General features: G+C 42.9%; 1 protein-coding gene across 1 annotated transcript in view; it reads left to right on the top strand.

The window, feature by feature from the left end:
* LOC146772835 (rho guanine nucleotide exchange factor 11-like) overlaps positions 1 to 24,635 on the top strand; it is a 337,239-nt gene that overhangs the window by 113,938 nt on the left and 198,666 nt on the right. The window contains 1 exon segment of the mRNA XM_085637036.1: positions 4,145 to 4,302. Within this exon segment, the coding sequence (XP_085493162.1) occupies positions 4,145 to 4,302 (158 nt within the window).

A 24,635-nucleotide genomic window follows, 5' to 3' on the forward strand; every position in this document is an offset into this window, starting at 1 on the left:
CATTTAAAATCTTTTCGGATATGACTGCATTAGCAGCAAAGAGGCGGAGAGAATTTGTTCGAATGATTGATTCTTTTAAAGCAAAAGGGGCACAAGCAACCATTGTTCAATAATCGAAATTAAAAGGTCTCATAAATGGTAAATTTCACCTAATGGAAGATGTAGCAAAAGCACAAGAACTATTACAGTAGAAGTATATCTCACTATAAAAACCTATTAACTATGAATGCTAAATGTTAGGCAATAATTATGGGTTGATATTTTATAGAGATACTTACGTTAAGGATTTTGCAGCTCAAATATGAGTGTAAATGCTACCAGGAGTGAGAGACCGGAGGACCTGGGTCACTCTGGTAGTGGTAAGCACACAATACTGGGTGCTGGGTCATGGCACTCAGGGTACCAAGTGGGGGTAGAGAGGTGGTGTGGGCTACCCTCTCACTAGGGTCACAGGGGTATGGGAAAGATAATGGTCGGAAGGGATTACGCAGGGTACGGGGTGATTGCAGGGGAGAAAAATGGGATAGTTCATCCATGCATACAAGCAAACTATCTTTGGTAAATGAAGTAATGTTATCATCAATGCTAATATGCACTTTACATGACACTTTACTTTGCACTGTCAGTTAAAAAAATTGTTACGTACTGTAGTTAAAAGAATAATGCACATTGCACTTTGAATTATACGTCTTATTCTCTCCTTAAACATCAATGGCTTCAATAATAAAATAAAAGCGAAGCCATTGAAGAATAGGTAAGAGGATATATCCCTGACATTGTATTGATCCAGGAGATGCATAATATGAATAAAAAGAAATCTACATATAGTATGTTTAGGCAGTGGGCATAGTTAGGTATTTTTCATCAGCAAGTGCTGCTCATAGAGGGATAGCAATTTTCGTGAATAGATTCTCTTTTCAGATCACCTACTTTCAGGTTGATAAAGAAGGCAGGTGGGCTTGATCAGTGGTTTGATTATTAATAACAGGTTAACCACAGCCGAATATATGCACCATTTGAAGACGATCCTACCTGTTTATTGGAGCTTTATCACCCATTACGGCATAATCCTGGAACAGTGATATTGGGGGTGATTTTTACTTTTTGCAGGCTCCTGAATTGGATTCATCCTCTGGTACACAGAAACAGAATAAACCACCTATGAAAAAGGTATTAGCGGAATGTATGCAAAGATCTGATAGACATATTGCAGATACAATTTCACAATATGAGAGAATATTCATGTTTCTAAGCTAAATATAAAACAGTGGCAAGATTAGATCATTTTCTTACTTCATGCAATTTAAGTTTAATCAACTACACATATATTCAAAACAGATTTTCTGATCATGCTTTGGTAAAGTTGGAAGTATCATGGTAAAGTTGGAAGTATCAGGGCTTGGGGCACTTAAGACATCATCCACATCGAGGATGAAGACTTGTGCACGGAAACCCAGAATAAAATAGAAAGCTTCTTTCAACTGAATAGGATGCAGCTAGAGTAAAAAGAATCTGGGAGGCTTTTAAAGCTACTACACATGGATATATTACTACTAAAGATATAGCAGCTGGATGCCTCCGAAATGAAATGAGGAGAGTCCGTTTTCTTATAAATGTTTAGCTTGGCAAATAAGAGAAAGACAGGCACACAATAGGATTACTGCCTTGGTAGATAAAGATACAAATATTCACATCACAAATGAAGTACAGATACAGGAGTAGTCCAAACACTATGAAGCAATCTATTAAGTTAGACAAGAGGTAGATATTTCAAAACTAAAGGATTTTCCTATTAAACTCTTCATTCCTAAACTATAGGCAAGTCAAATTGAGAATATGTTGACCGATGTTACATTAAAAGAAATGGAAGTTGTAGTGCAATCTCTGGCTAATGGAAAAACATATGGAGAAGATGGATTGCCTGCTGAACTAAATAAGAAATGTTATTCAATAATAAATCCTGAATTAGTAATGTTAGCCAATTATATTTTTATGGGAGGCGAGATACCACCCTCTTTCCGTACGGCAGTATTAGTCAGCTTTTTGAAAAAGAATAAAGATAAGGAGGACATTAATTCATACAGGCCTATAAGCCTCTTAAACACCAATTATAAAATTATAGCCAAATTATTGCCAAACTGAATGAAAAAGTGTGTTGGGTCAATTAAACATTTAGATCAGTGTGGATTTGTATCAATTAAACACCTAACTTTTAATACCAGTAGTTTAGTCAAAGGTATTGATTATTTTAGTCATAACAAAATCCCGGCCCAGATTATGTTACCAGATTATGTTACCAGATGCCAGGAAGGCTTTTGATCAGGTTTGCTGGGAGATTCTTTTCTATATTCTAACTGAGATTGGATTCCCTGTTGAATGTATTAATATAATATCCAAGTTTTATAAAAAGGCTTTGGCACGAGTAATTATTACTTCAAACAAGATTGGCGTTTGCAAAGTTAACAGAGGAACAAGACAAGGTTGTCCTCTGTCGCCATTACTTTTAGCTCTTTTTATAAAGCCGTTAGCAATAGCTGTTTGCTCAAATAGCAATCTGACATCCCTGATTTCAGGAATTACACAAATAAAGCTTTGTGCTGATGATATAGCATTATTTCATAGACCCTACATAAAAGTTCAAAAATATATATTTGAATCTTCCAGGAATACCAGCTAATTGGAGGGTATAAAATAAATAAATCAAAGACGGAGATTCTGTTCTGTAATACTGCACCCAACACTTTAATAACAGAACTGGGCTTACTGGTCATTACTAGGCCCAAGAGGTATATTGTGATATACTTCTCTAAAAAAGTAAATGACCTGTATGTTTTAAATTATGTCCCCTTCATTAATAAGATAATAGGACTGTTTCCAAAATGTAATAATTTGCCCCTTTCAATACCGGGTCAGGGTGCACTAATCCGTATGTTAATTTGACCTTTATGCATTTTTTTGTTTTTAGCCATCCCTAATGCAATCCAAATGAAATTCTTTAAAGAAGTGCAAGGCATGTTTTCCATTTTTTATTAGCAAACAAACCACAAAGATTAGCTTCAGATACACTTTATGGACCAGTAAATGAAGGAGGTCTAGGCCTCCCTGATTTGTATTATTTTGAGAATTTTGCACACACCACATATAGATCATCGAAGTATTTAAACATTAAAAGATACGATCATTTCTCCTTAGATTTAATTTATCAAGAATATGATAATATTAGTTTTATGCGTTTAGCGAAAACCTCTAAGAAAGTCAGATACAAGACGCTACAGTGTAACATCAAACATGTGCCATAACAGTTTCGGCACTACACGATTCACACCATTAATGGAGTAACACTGCTATCAGAAGTCTATATAGTAGAGCATCATTTGATAGATAGGAATGTAATGTCTAATTGTATGAGCAATGGCTATCAGAAAAAAATGGACTTTTTGGAGGGGAATTGAAAAAAATTGAATGAAATAGAGACTAGCATTAAACATTGTCAAAAAAAATATTCAATGGTCCAATATTAAAATTAGTTATGTTTTACGATAGCTGAATCTCTTACACATAATTGAAACTATGAAACTCGCTGGGGAGCCTATACAATCTAAAACCCGCAAGAAAATCAGTATCTTGGCTTCTCTCCCACGCATCCAGGTGGCAGATAAACTTCATGGGAAAGCCACCCAAAAAATGGCATTCAAAGGAGGCCTCCAGATATCCATTGCAGCTTGGGATCAGATTAATGAGTTTAATTTCTCTTTATTGAAAGGGGAAAATACATGACATATTAAATTTTACATTAAAAAACTTTTATATAGAACCCCCGATTTTCTCCATAAAATAAATCCGCAGATTTCGGCAAACTAACTTCAGTGCAATATGGAAGGAGGGGAGAATTGGACACATACTATATGTGGCTGCTCAAGGTTGAGCAGGTTTTGGGCCAAAGTTGTAGTTCTGTGTTTTTTTCCGGAGAACAATGCACATAATAGTGGGGGCAATTGGATGATAGACTAGAAAGTACAAACTAATCTGGTTTTTCATCACGGCATCGGTCTTCAATTGTGGACATGCAGTTAGTATAACGTGTTTGTAAATAGTGTAACCTTGATATTAAAAATAATTTCCCATGTATTTATAACTCTTTCAGGAGCATTGAATCCCCTAATTTATGGATTGCTGGTGCTGATTCCCTTCGTCCTGATCTGAAGCCAGTGCCAGAGTTACAGAACTGGCAGGACACTGTTGGACGCGATGTTGCACCCCATCTACCACCGAGGGAAAGGGCTAGGCAGGACGCCATACATGGTGAGCAGTCCAATTCATTGTCTGATTTCTGATTCAGGCTTTTTTGGTTAATGTTTCAAAGCATTGTTTGAATTTTATTTGTTTTCTAATGAGAAGTTACAGCTGCAAAATAACTATACTATTAAAGATGAGGGAGCAATGTGCAAGAATTGCTTTTCCCAAATTGAGATTCTTACTGAAAGTCTGAAACGCAATTTGGAAAATGCAATCCCTAATCCCTAGTGGGTCACAAATTGACCTTCCTCATTAATATTAATATACGACCCATTAGGAATGATAGCCATCACATGGATGGTGGCCTGCTGGGGTCAGCACACCACCATGTCTGTGATTGCTTTTTAATAAAGCAATATTGTTTTCTCTAAGTGCAGCCCGTTTACTTTCAAGGAAAATAGAAAATGAAACTTTTACGTTTTGTGGGATCACTGCCTACTCACAAAAAATATTTTTGTTTACATTCTCAAAAGGGATGGGGATCTTTTGTGTACCCTTCCCATTTGCAAATGGTTACCACTGCATTTTAGTAGTGGGTAAAAATGCATGTTTTGCAACCTGTAGTTCGGCAGCAAAACATTAACACTACTGCAAATTGATAGTTGAAAGGGACCCCTAAACACACTCCTTCCAACTACCAAATCGCTGAATCAAATTGCAATTCGGTAGTTACTGAATTGCAATTTGGCATTTGTACTATAAAACATGTTGTTGCTGTTGCAAACAAGCTGATTTGTGATTCAACCTGTCTATTACCTCAAAAACATATTTGACATATGGCCCTAAGCCACCATTTGCATTACATTGCCTTAGATGCACGGGAGCCCATTTATTTTGGTCACTGGTATAGTGAGAATTATTCTAAAGCTAATACCCTTTCTCTCAGTACATACTATGCCTTACTGGAGAGATCCGCCTCAGCAATGAGTCTGACTGGTTTCCAACCACAACTGTACTAGTAGGCAATTGTTCTTTAAATGAGAATTATAAAAAGCTTGGTGTAGCAGCAAGGATTCTATTTAAAAATAAATAGCCTAACATCTTGAAAATATTGATTCGTGCTTGCACGGTATCTGGGAAACAAAGCTTCCAAAAATTGTACTGAATTATTTTTCTCGTAATTGAAAAGACATAAACACTCACTCCACTTTTTATACAAAAATAAATCTGGAAGAAAGAAAGGGAAATGTGGAAGCTGAAGTAAATGGCTATCTTGATGAGTTACCTTGCATCATATGTGACACCTTCTGTCAGTTCAAGCTGTTGAGTTAATAGCATGTTCTGAGACTCAATATTTTTAGCAAGGGCTCAAAAAAACTCAGTAGGCACCCTACCATTGGCTAATAAGATAAGACTGTGCTTTTATGTGGGACCGTAGCTTGGTCAGTAAGATTGAAGGAGGGGGTGAGCATCAGATTTTCCCAAAATGAGGCTGGCATATAATGTTTAAATACATCATACGAAAACCAGGGTGCATAAGAGGGTACTAAGGGGCGGTGGAAAGGGAGAGGAATGCGGATCGGTAGGAGCACCAAGGGGGAAAACGCAATATTTTGTAAAATAACCAACATTTTTGAGGACGTTCGAAACAGAGTGAGAGAGTGTGTGCGTTTTTGTCTGCGTGTATGGAAAACTTCCTGTTGAAATCCGACTGACACCTCACAATACCCAACTGAAAGCACCTGTCCCCAACTATTTATCAGAAGATACATTTATTACTGGGGTGTAACACCTCAACCCCCCCCCCCACCCCAAGCTACACCCCTGTTTTTATGCTTTAATGGCTCTAAGTGGTGCTTAAAGTAATTTGTCAGTCACTATGTCCCTTTGAAGTTAATGTATTGCTTATGAGTTGACTCTGACCAGGGTCTGACCTCTTCCGCGTGTTAGTTTTTCATGTGCTGAGAAGAACCAAAATCACTCCATGGATCTGAGCAGAGAAATGCCATGCTCATAGTTGGCCTTTGTATCTTCATCCTTGTTAGTTAGGGATTACTTGTGTGACCTGTTACCTGCAAATAATAATAATTCGTTTTTATTACAAGGGTGATTCTCTCTAAGCTGCCTTTGAATTAGTGCAAAAAAACAGTTGATGGACCGAATGCAGAACAATGTCATACATTCACCCCAGTAGAGAGATCTGGGCCTAAATCCATTGTTTTTTTGCTCACCATGCCGTTCCAGTTTTAACCCAGCCATGTGCAAATCAGTCTTGAGCCTGTGCCTCATGGGAACAGTCCAGCCCGAACTGCCAAGCCAGGTCCTCCCTGGACTGGAAACAAGCATCCTAGGACCGGTTTCGGGGTTTCACCCCTCTTCAGCCAGGATAGCTTGATTCCAGTGGCATGGAGAGCAAGGGACCCACGTCTGGGGATACCCTTCCCACTCGGGGTGACATAGTGGTAATTCCAGGGAGCATTCAGTTACACATGCTTAGTGGCCCATGTCAAGTACTAAACCCATAGAACCTTCTGGCTTAGGAGAAAACTGCATTCATCACGAGGGGATGCTAGAGCCATCACTTTTAAAAGAAAAAGAAACTAAAGCAGTTTGTGGCACTCTTAAAATCAGAGACTGACGGAAAGCGCCGGGCGTAACATGGGTCAACTCTGCGGCACTTCAGTCACCTGAAAGGATCATCTCTAAAAAGTGAACAGGCTCAGAGCAGAGTTTAACTTATAACATTAGGGATGGCAGACTGCCAAATTGGGGAATAGTTGGTCACAGAGTCAGTAGCATGTTAGATTTTCTTCTGGAATTTCTTTTTACATTGCTGCCACATTCTGATAACTCTTTTGACAGCACTTCTTTTGTTGCCAAAACACTCTTTGTTTGTTCCCAGAAGGCATCACAACTTTTTAAGACTCAGTCCTATTAAGACAGGTGCTATTTTTCAGCATTTTTGTTGAACACTGGGATCAGGACCGCTGGCTGACTTCTCTGGGCTCACTGTCCTCAACCAGTAAATACTGTAAAAACATCTGGAAATTATTGATACTAATGTTCCTGTGGAGCTGTGGGTTTCACAGTTGTCTAGCACAGTGTTTCTCAAACTGTGGGACAGAGATTCGCAAGCCAATTCACGAAAGTCTAGCAATCAATTAGAATACCTTTAAATTCCATATGTCTCTTGTCACATTTGCTGTACTGCAATGACAGAGGTCAAATGTCAAGCTCTGCCTCCTGCCAAATTGCTGCTTATATTTTTTAACATTGAGATTGTTTTTTACAAGCCCCTCTCACTTGCAATAAAGAAAAAGTACAGTGAATTATGTGACAATCTTGATGGGGTACTGGGAATGTGAAAGGAAAGCCTGCTGGATGTCATTTGAACTGTAACACAAGAACATGTAAATACCTGTAAATTAACTTTAAGCAGTCATTTTACTCTAAAGCAAAACTTAGGTAAGAATAAAATTAGCTGTGGAAACGATCTCAAAAACATAGTACACTGATGAGGCCTAAACCAGGGCTGTGTCCTTGCCCCAACACTCGTCAATGTATATACCGCAGATTTGGGGAAGAAGATGTGTCAAAATGCAAACCTCGCAATCCCCAATATTGGCCCAAATAGAGTTCACTTATTACAGTACCTAGACAATTTGGTAATAAAGGATCACACCAAAACTGGACTACAAAGGGGACTGGATGCTCTTAACATCTAGAACGAAAGCAATGAATTGGCTGTGAACCCAAACAAGACCTTGGTGATGGCTTTTGGACATAAAGCAAAAAAAGCTTTACTCAGCTGGAGACTGGGCACCTAGATTATTGCCACCAGAAGGACGTACACCTGCCTTGGGGCTTGGCTCAGTGATACTGGGAAGGCAACTTCACACCAACAAAGAATGAAGTCCAAGGCTCAATCAACAATCAATGCTTCATGCAAACTTCCGGGTAAGCTGTGCAGTCCAACAACGCTGCCAATCCGGAGGGTGATACATTTCAAAATACCGGCGATAGCAGGCTATGCACAACAAGTGTTCCCTGATCTAATGGGGAGTTTGCATGAAAACTCCCAGTGTCAGGTGTACAAACATATCTTTAAGTTACCTATATATGCCGCAACAGTCTGATCCGCCTGGAGTTAGGCCTTGTCAAGCAAAACAATGAATGTTTGGGAACACAGGCGAAACATTATTACCAAGTCATTAAAGCACTCACAGGATGCTCAAAAAGTGTGCTTAGACCAATATACGAAGGAACGGCCAATCTGCGGAACAGCTACATGCAAAAAGCTGTGGGGGTACTCGGCTTCGCAATGGAGAACAGTTTTTTGGAAGGGATGAGCTATGCTGCAATTAAGAATGCTATGAACAAACAAACACACTCGTCAATTATTACGGCAAGCAGACAAACTTAACTATCTAGCCAAGGGAGGGCAACAAGGTTTAATTTCACCATAATAGGAAAATAGAACACAGCCATGTCTGAACCAAGCACTGGAAGGTAGTTCCTAAAAGACATCCAATGGGCCAGGCTGGTGCCCTTGAGAACAAGAGAGCTAAATACCGGTTGGAACTCTTTGGCACATTTAACCAAATGCAGATTTTGTAAGTATAGAGAGGGGTCCCTGCTCCACCTGGTTTGCTGCTGCCCAGGTCTGCTATACTATGTCGTAAAACCCATGCTTCCATCAAAAGGGTCCCGGACATGCACGGAAGCAGTATCAGTATCGTTCTCCAGCACCTCAAACTAGGCACATTTGGGAAATACATGGCAGAGGTGCGTGCCCGGTTGTCCAAACAAGAAGGGCATGATGACTTGACTGTGGCCTGTACAAACAAACCGTAAGCAACTAATCAAAACTTTGAGTGACCTAGGAGGCAAAGATGTCCTCAGGCAGCTATAATACACACCTTAGCATGCTATTACAAGCACACTAGCACTTTAATGCCTAGGGCATTTGGCTAGGACACAACTGAAATATTGAACAAAAGGAACAGCTGCTGTTAGTATGTGTTACTGTTTGTTTTATGACTAGGAACTGCATACAACTTTTAACTGCTAGTTGTCAAGTGGTGTTTTTAGTGGGCATATATATTTTACTGTTTTTCTTAAATATTAGGCAATGAGCCCAATTTTAAATGGGTATATTTACAATTGCACTATCTTTGGAATATTGCAAATGATTTTAAGCAATCACGCAGTAAAAACTTTCATTCATTCATTCATATGTGCTAATCTGGCCAGAATACAGCGAGAACTTGAGTTTCTCTTGCGCACTGAGGTGTATTCGAGAGCACACTCGCCTGCCAACCTAAAGATGTTATTAAAGTCAAATTCATCTTCACTTAAATCTATAGGAAGGAGAGCAAAGAACTTGTCACCCATATTCACCAATGCCACTATGAACAGGATGAAAAGGCAGGAAGGTTACTGCGTGAACTCTCATATTCCGCGTCTGGCCAACAGGCTAGCTGCATCTAACCAGTATGCATACGACATTGTCCTGTTAAGTAAAACAGCAATTCAGCATTGAAGATCATTAACAGCCCTAGCTTGTTATACTGGAAAATATGGCCTGGAAATAAACAATAAGAAAACAAAAGTTGTGATCTCTGTGGAAACTATAAATCAAAGGGAAATAAAAATATTCATATGAGATGCAACTTTATCCCTCACATTAGTTCTATAAATGCTTTTCTGTCCTTAAGTAAGAAACCGAAGGCTCCCTCCCTACAGCCAATCCTAATTGTCATCAGCAGCAACCTCTCACCAACACTGTGTGATAGGTCTGAGTTACTGCGAGGGAGAGACGCAAAGAATCTGAACATTTTACACTCAAAAACATGTAGGCGTCTTTTCTACCTCCGGCCGAGCACATCTGAGGTACAGATTTGCTAGAGTTTGGGCTAGTGAAGTAGGTCCTTGTTTATCAAGGAGTCTTTACCAAAACTAGGCAAAAATGAGTTCATCACGACAAAAATCCTTGGGGCACTTGGTATGGGCAGAAATTGCCACCAGTAAGAATGGAACTCATGGAGAGAGTACCCGGAAGAATCTATGCCCACTCTTAATCTTAAATACCTGTGGGGCACGGCAATGCCCTATGCTTCAGTTAAATGCCAGAAAGCAGTAGGTCATGCTTGATTGGGAGCGGGCGGGTTGGGAAGGAGTGGCTTACTCAATGTTGAGGGCCCTGACTGTTTGGTCGACCCTCTAGGGCCGATCAAACCAGTAATGCACACTCTCCCTTTTCTCCATCTAGGCTGCATGCAGTCTACATGGAGAAAATGGAGAGTGTTCAGCCTACATGGAGAAAATTGTCTCCCCCTAGGTGCCCGGCTGGGCACTGTCCCTACTAATCACAACGCTGTCATTGCAGGGTTGAGATTGGCTGAGGGGAGAATTCCTGCTTCCTGTTCGTTAGAAGAGCAGGAAAACGGGACCCGGCCAGGAGCCGCGACGTCACGGGACCCGGGAATGTATGTTTATTTTTTTTACATATTGTTTAGTCACCCCCCCCCTCCCCGCCCAAACCCCTGCACAAACCCTCCATCCACCCCTCCACCCTCGATTCATGCCGGCCGCGACTGATTGGGAGGAAATTGCTCTGACGTGCATTTAACTACCTATGCATTGTACAAGCTGTAAGTCAATCTTCAAATGGCACACACAGCTGAACAGTAAAACTGGCAAATTTATAGATTGGTCTACATAGGCCTCAACTCCCCGAAATAATTAAGTAGCCCCTGCAGGAAACATTACTGCCACTTTTCGCATCTTTACCTAAAGAAGCTTTATTCTCTTTTAGCACACACCTTGGCTGGGCACTCAAAGAATCAGACAGTTTACAACTGCACATTTGCACAAATCCAGCCCTTTACCATGTATTTCATTTGTATTCATTCATATTTATTGATTCTTTGTCAGTGTGTTGTTACTTTTATTTTTTATAGCCGGTATTTATTTTTTGAATTGTTATTGTTAGCTGACAAAGTAAACATGCCTTTTTATACATGCCATCGTTTTAGAACAGGAGAGTGGAAGATTTTGTAGAAAAAATAAACTTGGGGAAATGGATTTTTCACATTGATTTAAATTGAAGCCGAGGCAGTTTCAGGCGGGAGACACCTCAAATAAAGCGATGTTTGTCTTCAAAGTGCGTGAGTCTCCCTCCTGAGTCGGGTCTATTGGCATGGGTGCTTCCTGCAGACAGCAGGCCTTTTCCATCTCGGCTCCCATGAACTGAAACCACAAAAGGCATCTCATATACTCTACCACATGGCAAAGGAATACAATGTTCCTTCTGCTTCGAAATAATGTGGCAGCTCACTGATTCGGTTACTGTTGCCTGAGCCTTTGTGCCTTCATTTTCTGGACCTGGTGTCCTTTGAGGACATCTGTGCTGGATACTAACAGGTTCCATTTGTCCGAATTATTGCACATTGTTTCCGGCCTTATTTAAAACTGTCCTTCCTTGCTTACCCCAAACCACGAACAACGATCATGGACGTTTACTGCCCTCAGTGGAGAACAGCTCTTTCATTATATCTACAGCTAATGCTTTGCTAAGAAGAGAGAATGTCATGGTAAGAGGTGCTACAGAATCTTTGCACGAGGTTGCTGCATAATGGCAACATTCACACCTCTTTAGGCTGAAATTGCAACATTGTATCAGCATAGCAGAGCTGGAAGCCGGCATAAGGATGCAGTGTGACTGGGACAATTTAATCTAGAATCTTCAAAATGTGGGCTGCATAATGCTGTGTAGACCCCAATTGTGCTCTGTGGTGCTCTGAATGCCTATGCGCATACAGACCTCTTGTGCTCTGTGATCCTCTGAATGCTTATGCGCATACAGACCTCTTGTGCTCTGTGATCCTCTGCATGCCTATGCGCATACAGACCTCTTGTGCTCTGTGATCCTCTGAATGCCTATGCGCATACAGACCTCTTGTGCTCTGTGATCCTCTGAATGCTTATGCGCATACAGACCTCTTGTGCTCTGTGATCCTCTGCATGCCTATGAGCATACAGACCTCTTGTGCTCTGTGATCCTCTGAATGCCTATGCGCATACAGACCTCTTGTGCTCTGTGATGCTCTGAATGCCTATGCGCATACAGACCTCTTGTGCTCTGTGATCCTCTGAATGCCTATGCGCATACAGACCTCTTGTGCTCTGTGATTCTCTGAATGCCTATGCGTATACAGACCTCTTGTGCTCTGTGATGCTCTGAATGCCTATGCGCATACAGACCTCTTGTGCTCTGTGATCCTCTGAATGCCCATGCGTATACAGACCTCTTGTGCTCTGTGATCCTCTGAATGCCTATGCGCATACAGACGAATGAGCTCTGAAGGTACAGAGATCAAGAATGGTCACCTTGCATTTACATCCTGTTGAGGCGATAAACAGTGACGCCAGTGCTTAATTAGTAAAATAAATAAATAAAGAAGCTCCAGGGCTCTCGCCAAGAGGCCACTGCAGCCTGCACCACACATTGCCCCTGCCAGCGCTGCCAATGGCAGTACCAACACATTCACTAACCATCACACTCCTACAAGTGTGACAATTCAGACTATTTCAGGCCCCAAAAGCTATAAGAATGGCTTGGGTGGCACGTAATAGTCATTTTTATTGTATTTTGAAATAATAATTTACTGTTGTTGTGATAATGTCTAAACTAGCCTCACCGCGCCACCTTGTGGTAGACTGCCAAGCTCCTGTGTTGACAATTAAGTGCTGACTAGAAGGAAGCGTCCCTACTTGGACAAAGAAGCATCCCTCTGTCAATTCGAGACCACCATTTATAGCAGTCGGTCAATGCCAGTTATCTACTTGCCCACCATACACATGTCGCCTGGGATGTGGCAAGTAAAGATTTCAGGGCCCATTTGACTCAAATCATTCTGGGTGGACAGGATGCAGCCAAATATTTAATTCGGCCTTTCCAGGATACTACCAGCTGTTTTGTGCCAGCAGTCAGCACTAGAGTGATGCTTTGTCGCCACACGCAAATGCGATCTGCATGCTTTTCTGGAGATGTGCAGGCATCCTTCATGGATATGCCTTTTAATGAATCCATTCTTTGTGGCAAAAATCCTTATTCCACCCTGAAGATTTTCAAGTATAGCCAGGTGACAGCACTCTCTGTAGGCCTTTTGACACCCACACTAATCAGTTTTGGTCATTCTGGGACTATTTTATGGGTTGGCATACAGACTGTGTCAGGTCCCCCACCCCTGCTCCAGTCCCCTTTGCCCTATCGTGGCCACTGACTAGGGGGAGGGGACGTGGTCATTTGCACTGGCTTTCCTAGTTCACCTCCCCTGTGCATCATCAATCTTCAAGCCTCTTTGGTTAGCCCTTAGAGGCACACAACCACCTTGTGGCACGCAGGATTTAAAATTTTCTCCCAGTCCATTACATCTGACAGATGGGTACACCAGCATACTCAAGATGTGATTTAGAGGGTGACAGCCTAAAAAATAAGGACGGTTGTTACTCCCACTTTCTCCTTGTGCCGAAGAAGGATGGAGCCTTCATCCTATTTGTATCATAACCATCTAAATGCCGTCCTTCGGATGGACAAATTCAAAATGCTCCTACTGGACAACGTTCTGTCTGCCCTAGATCTGGGCAGCTGAATAGTAGCCCTGGGCCTACAGGATACCCACTTTCATGTGACTCGTAGTACAAGGTGGCCAGGAGCATTCTCAGCTGGCAGTGCTCCCCTTTGGCCTTACCAGTGCCCCTGGTGCTCACAAAAGTGACTGTAGTGGTCACTGCTTATCTTCAGAGATTGGGGATATCAATTTTCCTCTAACTAGACGACTGGCTGGTGGAAGTGGGCTATCCTCAGTCAGCAGTAAACCACCTCTGACTGCAATACTGTTGACATCGTTTGGATTCTCGATCAATGAGCGGAAGTCACACTGGACTGCTGCACAGAAACCTCCTTTTAAAGAAGCTATCCTGGACACAGTGTAGTTCAGGGTCTTCCCTCTGTTGCAACAAGTCTAGGACATTCAAGCTATGATCCGATGTTTCAGCCTCAATCCTGAATCTCAGTTAGTGCAGCACCTGCTTGTCCACTTTGCCAGGTGCATATGCTGGCTGGACAGTGGAATCTGAAGCCTCGGTCGGTTCAGCACCAAGGGAACCTTGACTGTGGGATCTGAAGTCTCCTGGGTCCAGCTCCAAGGGAACCTGGCTGATATCATCCAGGTTTCTGAGCTGATTGCAAAAGATCTTCAGTGGTGGCTATCAGACCACAGCCTGACCAGTGGCAGACCCCTTTCCCTTTTCCACCAAGAGCTGACTGTGGAGACGGGTGTGTTACTGCTGGCTAGGGGAGGCCATCTGTGAGAGGTGGAGATCAGAGGACTCTGGTCTCTTGTGGAAATAGAGCTCCACATAAGGCGCTGAATGCTTTTCATCAGGGCAAGGCTGGTACAGGTTCTCATGGACAACACCACCGCCATGTGGTACTACAACAAGGAGGACAAAGTGGGGTCCTTGGTCCTGTGCTAAGAGGCTCTGCATGTCCGGAGTTGGCTGGAGCATCAGGGTACTTTCCGGATCATGAACGTCCTAGCAGGTTGACCAGTATATCCGTGGATGCCTGGTGGATCCCAAATGGCAGTTGCGCTCTGTGGTGGAAAAGGAAATCAGACAGTGGGGAGAACTCTGGCTGATCTTTTCGCCACTGTTGAAAATGCAGTGTCAAAAATTCTGCTGCGCATTGGAGTTTCCCGGAATGCTGTCTCTAGGATATGCATGCAGGCTAAAATGGAGCACGGACTCCTCTACACCTTTCTGCCACTGCCGTTCTTGCCTCGAGTTCTGAAGAAGCTCAGAAACAACCTCTCCCAAGTCATCCTAGTGGCGGCGTATTGCACAATACTTCCGGGCATGAGTATCTGTCCTCTGATTGGGATACCCCTTGAGAGGCTCTTCTGTCGTGGCAGCAGGGAATTCAGCATCCGAACCTGCACAATCTACACTTCCTTGTGAAGAGAATGAACAGCAGGTGTTTCCTGCATTCGATCTGCCACCTGAGGTTGTGAATGTGATCCTTGCTGCAAATCTCTCTGCGAAACTGTACTTTTTCAAGCCAAATGGTTGGATGTTTTATTGTCTGTTCTTTCTTTGGCCCAGCAAAATTCTTGCAGGTGACTCATAGATTAGTTGGCCCTTTCATACCTTTTGTGTTTTCCTGACCAATCGCCATTATTTAGGTCACCTCCTGTGATGAGTTTTATTCCCAGACAGTTTGTAAAGCCACACAGGGCTTGGAACCCAATGAGCCCTTGCCAAATGCCCCCGTACGGTGCAGAATGAATGCAGCGAGTGAGCCTGAGCACTACAAGAAGGGTTTGGGGGGGGGGGGGGGGGGAATTCTCCCCCCCAAGGAAATGTGGACAAAAATGGAGCATTCTAAAACACATTTTTCATTATCTTTTCAATTGTATTAGCTTTTAAAGCAGTGTAAATAATGACCTAACTGTGCACCAGGATACAACAATCTTTGTTGGGCCTCTCACTGACTCCCTCCCTATCACCCTCCAACAGTGCCTAACATCTGCCCATAGCCCCTCTCTCACATTTATTTAATTTGTTTAATAGCGCCTCCTAAACCGGTGTATGGTGTCGGAGGACTCTACATCACACACAAATACAGAGACAATGAGCAATACGTGTGTAAATCAGTGTATAGGAAATGTAACAATGCTTGGTGTAGAAAAGCACAAACCCTGGATTCGGAACATAACACAGTGGCTAGGGTTGGCTTTACTAATAAGAATTTATTTCTACTCACACAAACCTTTTTAGAAACATTAGGATAATGAAAGACTCAAAAAATATATATAACTTCCCAACCTGTACCATGCAGTTTCCGTGTAGCTCTTTGATTACACTTCATAGCTCAGATTATGAGAATAATTTATGAAATGAACAGTAACAAAAATGCCCCTGTGCCAAAAGCAGTAACCCACTAAGCTATGCACATACAATACTGTTCAGTTATCTGCATGGCACACGTCCTTTGCTGCAGGCATGTTAACCCTCTGCGCTACCTTAGATGAGTCAAAACTGCCACTAGACAAAACTCCTATCTCTCTCTAGTAGGTACATTAATCACCAGAGTTATCTTGACACTTTTCTTGTTTCCTGAAAACTGCTGGATATACAAGGAACTCTGCAATGGGTGCTTTCAAAACGACTGCACAGCTGCAAAAATGTCCCCCACTAACAAACCTGCCCCCCACCCTTCCAGCCTCCTGAGGAAGCGCCTGATGCCTCGTTCGTCCAGTCCAGCCTTGGTACCATAGTGGGATCTCTATTTGTTCCTGATGCTCCTCTTGTGCACCATCTTCAAGCTAATGCATAGCTACTCCATGCCTCTTCTGACTCTCAGAACTGTCTGACTCCCTGCCGTCGCTTCAGCTTATCTCGTGAGTGCGCTCCAAGCTCTCTTGGTGTAGCCAACGTGCCACCTTTTTTCCAGACAAACTAGTGTTGAGAACCAAGTTTGTGACTCCATTTCACTCCCATCTTTAATCCTCTTCACCACTTCAGAGAGGCGGAGAGGCGGAGAGACTTCATCGACTGGACCATGAAAGAGTCTTAAGCTTTTACATTGATCTTTTATTTATTTATTTATTTATTGATATTTTACCCAGTGGCAGTCGCCACAGGGCAATTATAGTTAGGTCAGTGTTTCCGTAGAAAATGCTTTTTTTGTGTGTTGCTAATAACTTTGGTGCCATTTGACGAATCTCACAAAACGTACTCTTGTTTTTGCCTAGTTTGAGCATGGAAGGTTTGGGGTGATCCATCAAGCAAGGCCAAGAAAAAAGGGAGCTCTCAAAACACAAAATCCCCATGTATTTTCCATATACTTCTTTAGCCAGCGCTACCGCAAAAACTGCTGAAGGGAATTAGACCAAATATCACAGGTAGCCAGGTCTTGGTTCGCAGATTGTGCTTTTTGCAATTTAGTGTATATCTATTTAGTCGTTTTTAAGATATTATGGTTTAAAAATATTTGTTTATGTGGACAGTTGGGTTCAAGGGATGCTAGCGAGAGTCCCTCAAACCTACTTCTAAATAATGGAGTGTTCTGACTGGTCCTGGGAGATTTTTTTCGCATGGGCCCATTCGCTTCCATGGGAGTGGACACTCTGATTGGCTGCCAGCTGCATGAGAAAAATGTTGCTGGAAGACTCAGGAACTTAGGGGCTCATTATGATGACGGACGGACATCAGTCCGCCCGCCATCGTTGCGGTGCTGGGACCGCCCTTCAGAAGTGCAGCGGTCCCACCACACATATTAGGATGCTCCCGCCACACTGGGGGCGCATCCTGGGCTTTTAACATTGTGGACGGTGCTGCTGACTGCAGCACCGTACGCAATGTCAAAAGTGCTTGCACTGCATTTCCCTGCACTACGTGGCAGGCACCATGCGGTGCCTGCCACCTGGTGCATGGAAATGCAGGGGGGTACCATGGGTACCCCCCAGTGCACCCCCCACACAGAGGGGGCCTGCAACGGCCCCCGAATACAGCCTCCACCTGTCTGACAGGCAAAAAGGGATTCCGTAATCCCTACGGCAGTGCGGCACTGCCGCAGTGCTGCCCTGCCGCAGTGCTGCCCTGTGTCCTTGTACCTCAAGGCGGGCAAAAAAGGACCACCTTGCGGAACCATGGCGGACGAACTTTCCGTCCGCAGCGGACACTTTGGAATTCCCACCACCATCCTAATTTAGCATATATATAAATATAAAAGGGGGTAGGCCTCAGTAGGCACTGTGTGGTGGGACCAAAAGGACCCTCCTCACCCCTTACCCTGGGAAGCCCATCCCGAGACACAATAGCTTCCCTGCCTGCACTCCTGTGGGTGGGGAAACTCTTGGCTGTTCCTTCTTGGCAGAACAAACATGTAAGTCTGCTCCCAGCAGGCAGGAGATTTAAAGATGCTCCCTCCAGCTTGCGGGCAGGTGTGTGTCCTGTTTCCCTGCTCTCAACCCAGCAGGCAGGGAAAAAGAAATGATATTGCCCCCTCCTGGAGGGAGCAAGCAGAATACAGCTGCTCCCTCTGGGATGGAACAATGCCGGCTCCCTCTGGGAAGAGGGCCACATGCTCCCCTCCCCTTAATTATGTAATTTAGATCCAGGGGATCGGTTCCCCAGGGCCTAACAAGGCTTGGGGAGGGTTTCCTAGGGCCCATGAAAGATCAGGTATGGGTGCAGTGCAGCACCCCTCTCCTTTTATTTATATGTGGCATGGGATCCATGGGGCCTAATAATATGCGGAAAGGGGTGCTGCACGTCCCCTTTCCCTTTTTATTAGAATTTGGTGATGAGGTCTCCCAGCGTTTACTGACAGACTATATAACAATAAATATTGTGCTACCAAAATATTGTGTCAAAAATATTGAAAACAAAAATATTGTTTCCTATACAGATAATGGTACCATTATCTGTATAGAAATCAATATTTCTGGTGCGGTGAGTGTGCCCTGATTTATACATGAGCTCATTCATTCACCATTCCAGCTTGTGTGAATGGGGCAGGCAAGGGAACTGCATGGGGATGCAGCCGGTTCTTGTGACTGGGAATCTGGATTCTTTAAACAATCCACTAGTGCCCCCAGTCTCCGACTGTGTCCAGCGTGCCTATGCCCCTCCTAGCATCTGACAATAGGACCTCTCCTTCATAGCTAGCCCATCTCCCCAGTTCCTTTCTCCAGGAAGTCGCTCAAGGGCCCTAGGGTACTTCCAGTTTCTGGTGATTTCCCTCTTTGCCACTACAAATGCTAGATCGTGGAATCTACTTGTGATCTTAGATTTGGGTGTGTTTGGGAACCAGCCTAACAGACTGTGGCTCGGGGAACAAGGTACCTTTTCCAATACCTCCTCAGTGGTTTTTGTTACCTCAACCCAGTAATGCTGCAGATTCGGCCATTGCCATAGCATGTGCATGAAATCCGCTCCTATATTCCCACATCTTTGGCATGCTGCGTCGTTTATGTTAATGATGCGGTCAGGGGTAAGGTTGGCCCTGTTGAGTACAAAGAAATTAATCAATTTGAATCTAGAGTTCAAGGCTACTTTCGGTATCCTTTCTAGTATTTTAGTCCAGTCACCTTCAGGAATGAGACTGGGAATCCCCAGGTCACCCTCCCATTTGTTGCACTGTGTGTCGAGTGGTAGGAGTGTATCTTCCCATATTGCTCTATAAAGGGCTGTTACTGCTCTGTAGGTGCCCAAAGATGCCACAATGTATTTGCAGGACCTATGGGGTTGTGGTTCTGTCGGACTCATGTTCCAGTGTTTGCGAAATGCCATCGTTACTGGTTTGTGAAGGAGGAAGTGGCCTTGCTGCAGGTCAAATCCATTTGGTGAAACAGTAGGGTAAGAATTGGACTCAAGAGGGGTAAAATTTACTATTCCCACTCCAGTCAGTGTAACAGTAGGGCATTTGTGTATGTTTTAATAATTTACATAATTATAAATACATTACACATTTTAATTAAAATTATTTACCAACTAAAATTTCATATTTACCTAAATAACTTCCCACCCTATACCTACACAAACCCAACAAACCACACCTAAAATATAACCTAAAAAATATAATCATTACACATTTTACATAGTTAATTATCAATTAAATAATGAATTAATTCATAAATTATTACCTAATTAACTTCTTACCCTATAGCCCTACACACCCAACAGCCTGCACCTAAAATATAACTTACAAAATATAATAATTGCACAATTTACATAACTATTTATCAATGAACGAATTAAAAAATAATAAGAATTAATTACTTATTACGGAATTAACTTTCTTCCCTATACCCCTACAAATGGGACAACTCACACCTAAAACATAACTTGAAAACATTATATTTATTCAATTTACATAATTAATGATCAAGTAAATATTTAAGAATGAATTAATAATTAAACAATTATTATTTAATTAAGTAGCCACCCTATACCCCTACAAACCCAATAGCCTGCACCTAAAACATAACTTTAAAAAAATACTCAATTTATATAACTAATTAGCAATGACATCATTAATATTATTTTTTTAATTATTAATTTATTAAACTTCATTTACTTCTCACCCTGTACCCCTATAAACCTCACAGACTGCTACAACACTATAAATTACTATTAACAATTCAATCAAAATTTTAAATAACGTAAAATTCCAAACTATATTAAAAAATAATTACCAACAATTATATGAAAATATATAACATGGACGAGACAAGATGGCGTCTGATTGAGACAGCTGTGCTGCTTGCCCCTTGTTGCCGAGAATGCTCTAAGGGCTACAAGGACCTTCACCACCCTAAAAACATAGTAAATTCATGCTCCCCATGACTCACCAGCTGAAGACGAACGACCCCGACATCCTTCAGCCTTTTGAGACACTTCTGACACTGGTTTTGGAGAGCACTCCGATCGGCAGCTACCGAGGGCTGGTGGAGAGGAGGGGCTGGAGATACAGGAGTGCCCGCAAGGATCGGGTGGCTCACGGTGCAGGGCTGCATCAACAGACTGGAGAAAGTGAGGATGCCTCCTAAGCCCAACTGGGCGACAAGCGTGAAAGCTCCCGAAACGCAGGCAAGTACAGAGCCAAATTCCAGCATCTTGGCACATTGCACTAAGGGAGTGAAGACGGTGGCCTGCACAAACTCCAACCCCAGGATACCAGTTAAGGGGGAACAGACCCAGGACGGCCCAAAGAAAGGTGAGATGCAGGAGGTTGCAAAGCAAAATTATCTAAATGACAGTAATACGGGGACCAAGGGGAAAATTGCTTGCCCAATAGATCCCATGGCATATTCTCAACCACTACCACAGTTACAGCTTGCTCTCCAAGGGCAAGTGGGGCAGCATAGCATCACAGACTTTTTCACCACAACCTCCCAAGTTGATGGCAATGGCATGATGGTTAGCCACAAAAACGATTTAACAACTTGATACAGACAATGCTGGGGAGCAGCTGAGCTCTTCAAGCACGGGGGATGCCCCTTGTAGTATACAGCCAGTCGACAAGGCGATAACCTAAATGGATGAGATCCATGGCGAGATTACTACGGAAAGCCCTGAGGATGCCAACAGACACAGACCTCTTGTGTCTTCCGAATCCGGGCAGACAGTCTCAACTTTGGGGGACAATCCCGTTAGCGTAGCCCACTCCTCCCTGGCACAAGCATGGCCTGATGGCATTGCAGCCCAACTGGACACCAGTATGTTAGTCAAGGAGGCAACAGGCTTTAAGGGGTTGGAGGATACTTTGGATCTCGGGGATACATTTTACTCAGTGACCGATGGCTCTGAAGTCAGTTCCTCTGATGTAGAAGATATCAGCAACGTGCAGCTCTCCAGCTCCAGTCTCAGTACCCTTCAGAAGGATACGATGGTCAGGAAAAAGAGGCTCCTGAAGAAACATAGACTCATCCATTGGAAATGGAAGCAGAAGACAACATCGGACTCAATGCAGACCCTAACTTAAAATGGGACTACTCTGCTACCCAGAGTGTTTATTCAGATCTTTTGGGACAGGAGGAGGATGCTGCACCCTCTTTGAAAATGATTTATGAATCTATAAAGTTACTGCAGGAAGAAACCCAAATGGATGGAAAGAAAAATCGACTGGCAACAAAGAAACTTCAGGGTGCTTTAAGGAAAATGGCTAAAGCTTGCACCAATATAAACTCGAGACTGACAGATGTTGAAGAGCGAACTAGCACACTTGAAGATGGCTTGGTCAGAACTCAGGCACAGGCAGAAACGAGAAACGTATGCAACACAGTTCACAGATCTTCAATGGAAGATGGAAGATTTTGAAAATAGGCAAAGGCGTAATAACCTGCAGATACTTGGTATTAAAGAAGGAATAGAAGGGGATGACATACGGGCCTATATATTGAGACTAATGAAGGGAGCCTTTCCAGAACTCCAGCACTGGAATTGGGAAACAGAGATACAGCGGGTTCACCGCTTCCCTTTGACCTTGAAAAAAAACATTTCAAGGGCAATACTAATTTATTTTGGGAACTTTTTGCTTCGAGAGGAAGTGTATGCCAAGGTTACCGTGGAACGTCGATGGAAATTAAGAGAACTGATCCAGCCCTGTCAAGCTTTGGGAGCACAAGCTTTTTGATGAACCCAGCACGATTAAAGATTATCCACAAGAACATTACAAGAGTCTTTACCTCAGAGATCAAAGCTAAAGACTACACGGAAAAACTAAAAACTTAATGGCAAGACCCTGTATGTTTCTCTTTTGATTGGCTAGACTGAAGTAGGGTGGGGGGTGCGTCTGCTAGTACTTTATTTTTTCACCTTTTTTTTATCACCGTAACAACACAGTACTTTGGCGGACTACCCTATGGAAGAAACACCAGGATGTACGAATTTCTGATGGGATGACCACGGGGGGGGGGGGGTAGCACTTCTTAGGAAGAAACAAAAGGGGGGGAAACTTTATTGAAAAAAAAAGAAAGGGCTGTAAAAACCAGAAAAACATCTCATAGTTAGGCAACAAGGAGAGCTGACTCTCAGGCTCCACCACAGAGACCTTAGGTCTGCCTGTCTCTCATTGCAGGAGGGGGGAGAGAAGCGCCACGAGGACAGGGATGGCAGGGCGGGGATAAGCAGAGGTTTATCGGGAGGGGGACTGGGGAGGGGGAAAATGAAAAAACACCATTGTGCGAGGATGTTAATGTGGGAAGGCAAGAAATAGAAAAAGGAAGAGAAGGAATGCGGGGACAGGGTGATAAGACATATACACCATGCGTATAGCAACAATTTATATATGCGGGTTGAACGACGCTGCCAAATGCAGGATAGTGAAGAAACAGCTTAAGATATTACACGCTGACATAGTTTGCATACAGGAGACGCATATTGAGGGGACGCGTAAAATTCTCTTAGAACAGTTGGGATTTTAATTAATAGCACATACCACACAGAGTACTAGAACACGGGGGGGGTAGCAATATTGGCACAGATGGGGTGATTGTGTTTAAATCTTGTTTAACTGATAGGTTTGGTTGATGGGTAATTGTTGAATGTCAAGAACAGGGATTTAATTTTACTCTATGTTCAATTTATGGGTTGACGGGGATGACCCCGAAATATTTGATTTTCTTAATTCTGAACTGGCTAAGTGGCCTTTACCGATCATTGTATGTGGTGATCTTAATATAAATGGCATAGAGGGACTGCGGAAGGGGAATCCAAGTAAATATACAGGTCGGAAAAAAAAGTCCACAGGGCCCTTATTCAGATGATGGATGATAATGGGCTCATAGATGCCTGGGCACAACTAAAACCACAGGAGTGGGGTAGCACGTACTACTCCGCACCGCATAGAGCCATAGAGCTGTAGCACGGCTAGATTCTTTTTTGGTCTCATCTTCTCTCCTCCCCACTTGTACCATTAAGAAATTCTCTCTGGTTATCTCTGACCACAATTCTTTGGTCCTGGAGGGTCAAAGGATTGAGGGGGGGGGCGTGCCGGAACACAGCTGGACTTCTGAACACACCCTGCTACAGGCCCCAAAATGTGTTCAACATATGAAAAAATGGCTTGAGGAATTCCTAGAGATCAACAGGGGTAGTGCTGGGTATGGGGTGGTATGGGATGCTCTCTAGGCTGGAATCAGAGGGAAAACTCTGAGCTATTCGCTGAACCGGAATAAAAGAAGGAAATGAGATTAAGACCATGCATAGAACAATTTTAGACATAGAAGAACTACTGGTTAGGTCTATTGCCACCTGCTCAAATAAAGATGAGATCCTCCAGAAATTAGTTTTAGCAAAGGCTGCAGCAGGTGAAATCATAGCAGCAAGAGCAGGGGGAACATTCTTGGCTCGGAGACACTCTTGCTATGAATTTAGTGAACAAGTTGGGCACATGTTAGCTGCAAGGACTAGACAGAAGACCTCCGGGGGAGACATCTTAGAGATTAAAAATTCAGTGGGGGAAGTAGTCACAATACCCAGTGAAGTACATATGGTATTTCAAAGCTATTATGAGAATTTATACAGGGAAAATGTGCTCAGGGAATGCAAGAACATAAAAGAATATTTAGCGTTGCTCACAGCCAGACATTTTCATAAGAAGACTCAAGGGCTTTGGAGAACAGATTCTTAGATGAAGACATTTAGGGAGCCCTAAAGGAACTGCCATCCGACAAGGCTGTAGGTCCTGACCAAATCCCACTAGAATTGTATAAGGTTTTTTTCAACTTTGGGGGGTGATACAAGTTTTGTAATGTGCCAGGCACAGAAAGGGGAAACACCTCCAGAGTCATGGGCAGAAGCTAGTATGATCATTTATCTAAAGA

This window comes from Triturus cristatus, chromosome 12 (assembly GCF_964204655.1).
Source record: "Triturus cristatus chromosome 12, aTriCri1.1, whole genome shotgun sequence".
In the NCBI taxonomy this organism is placed as follows: Eukaryota; Metazoa; Chordata; class Amphibia; order Caudata; family Salamandridae; genus Triturus; species Triturus cristatus.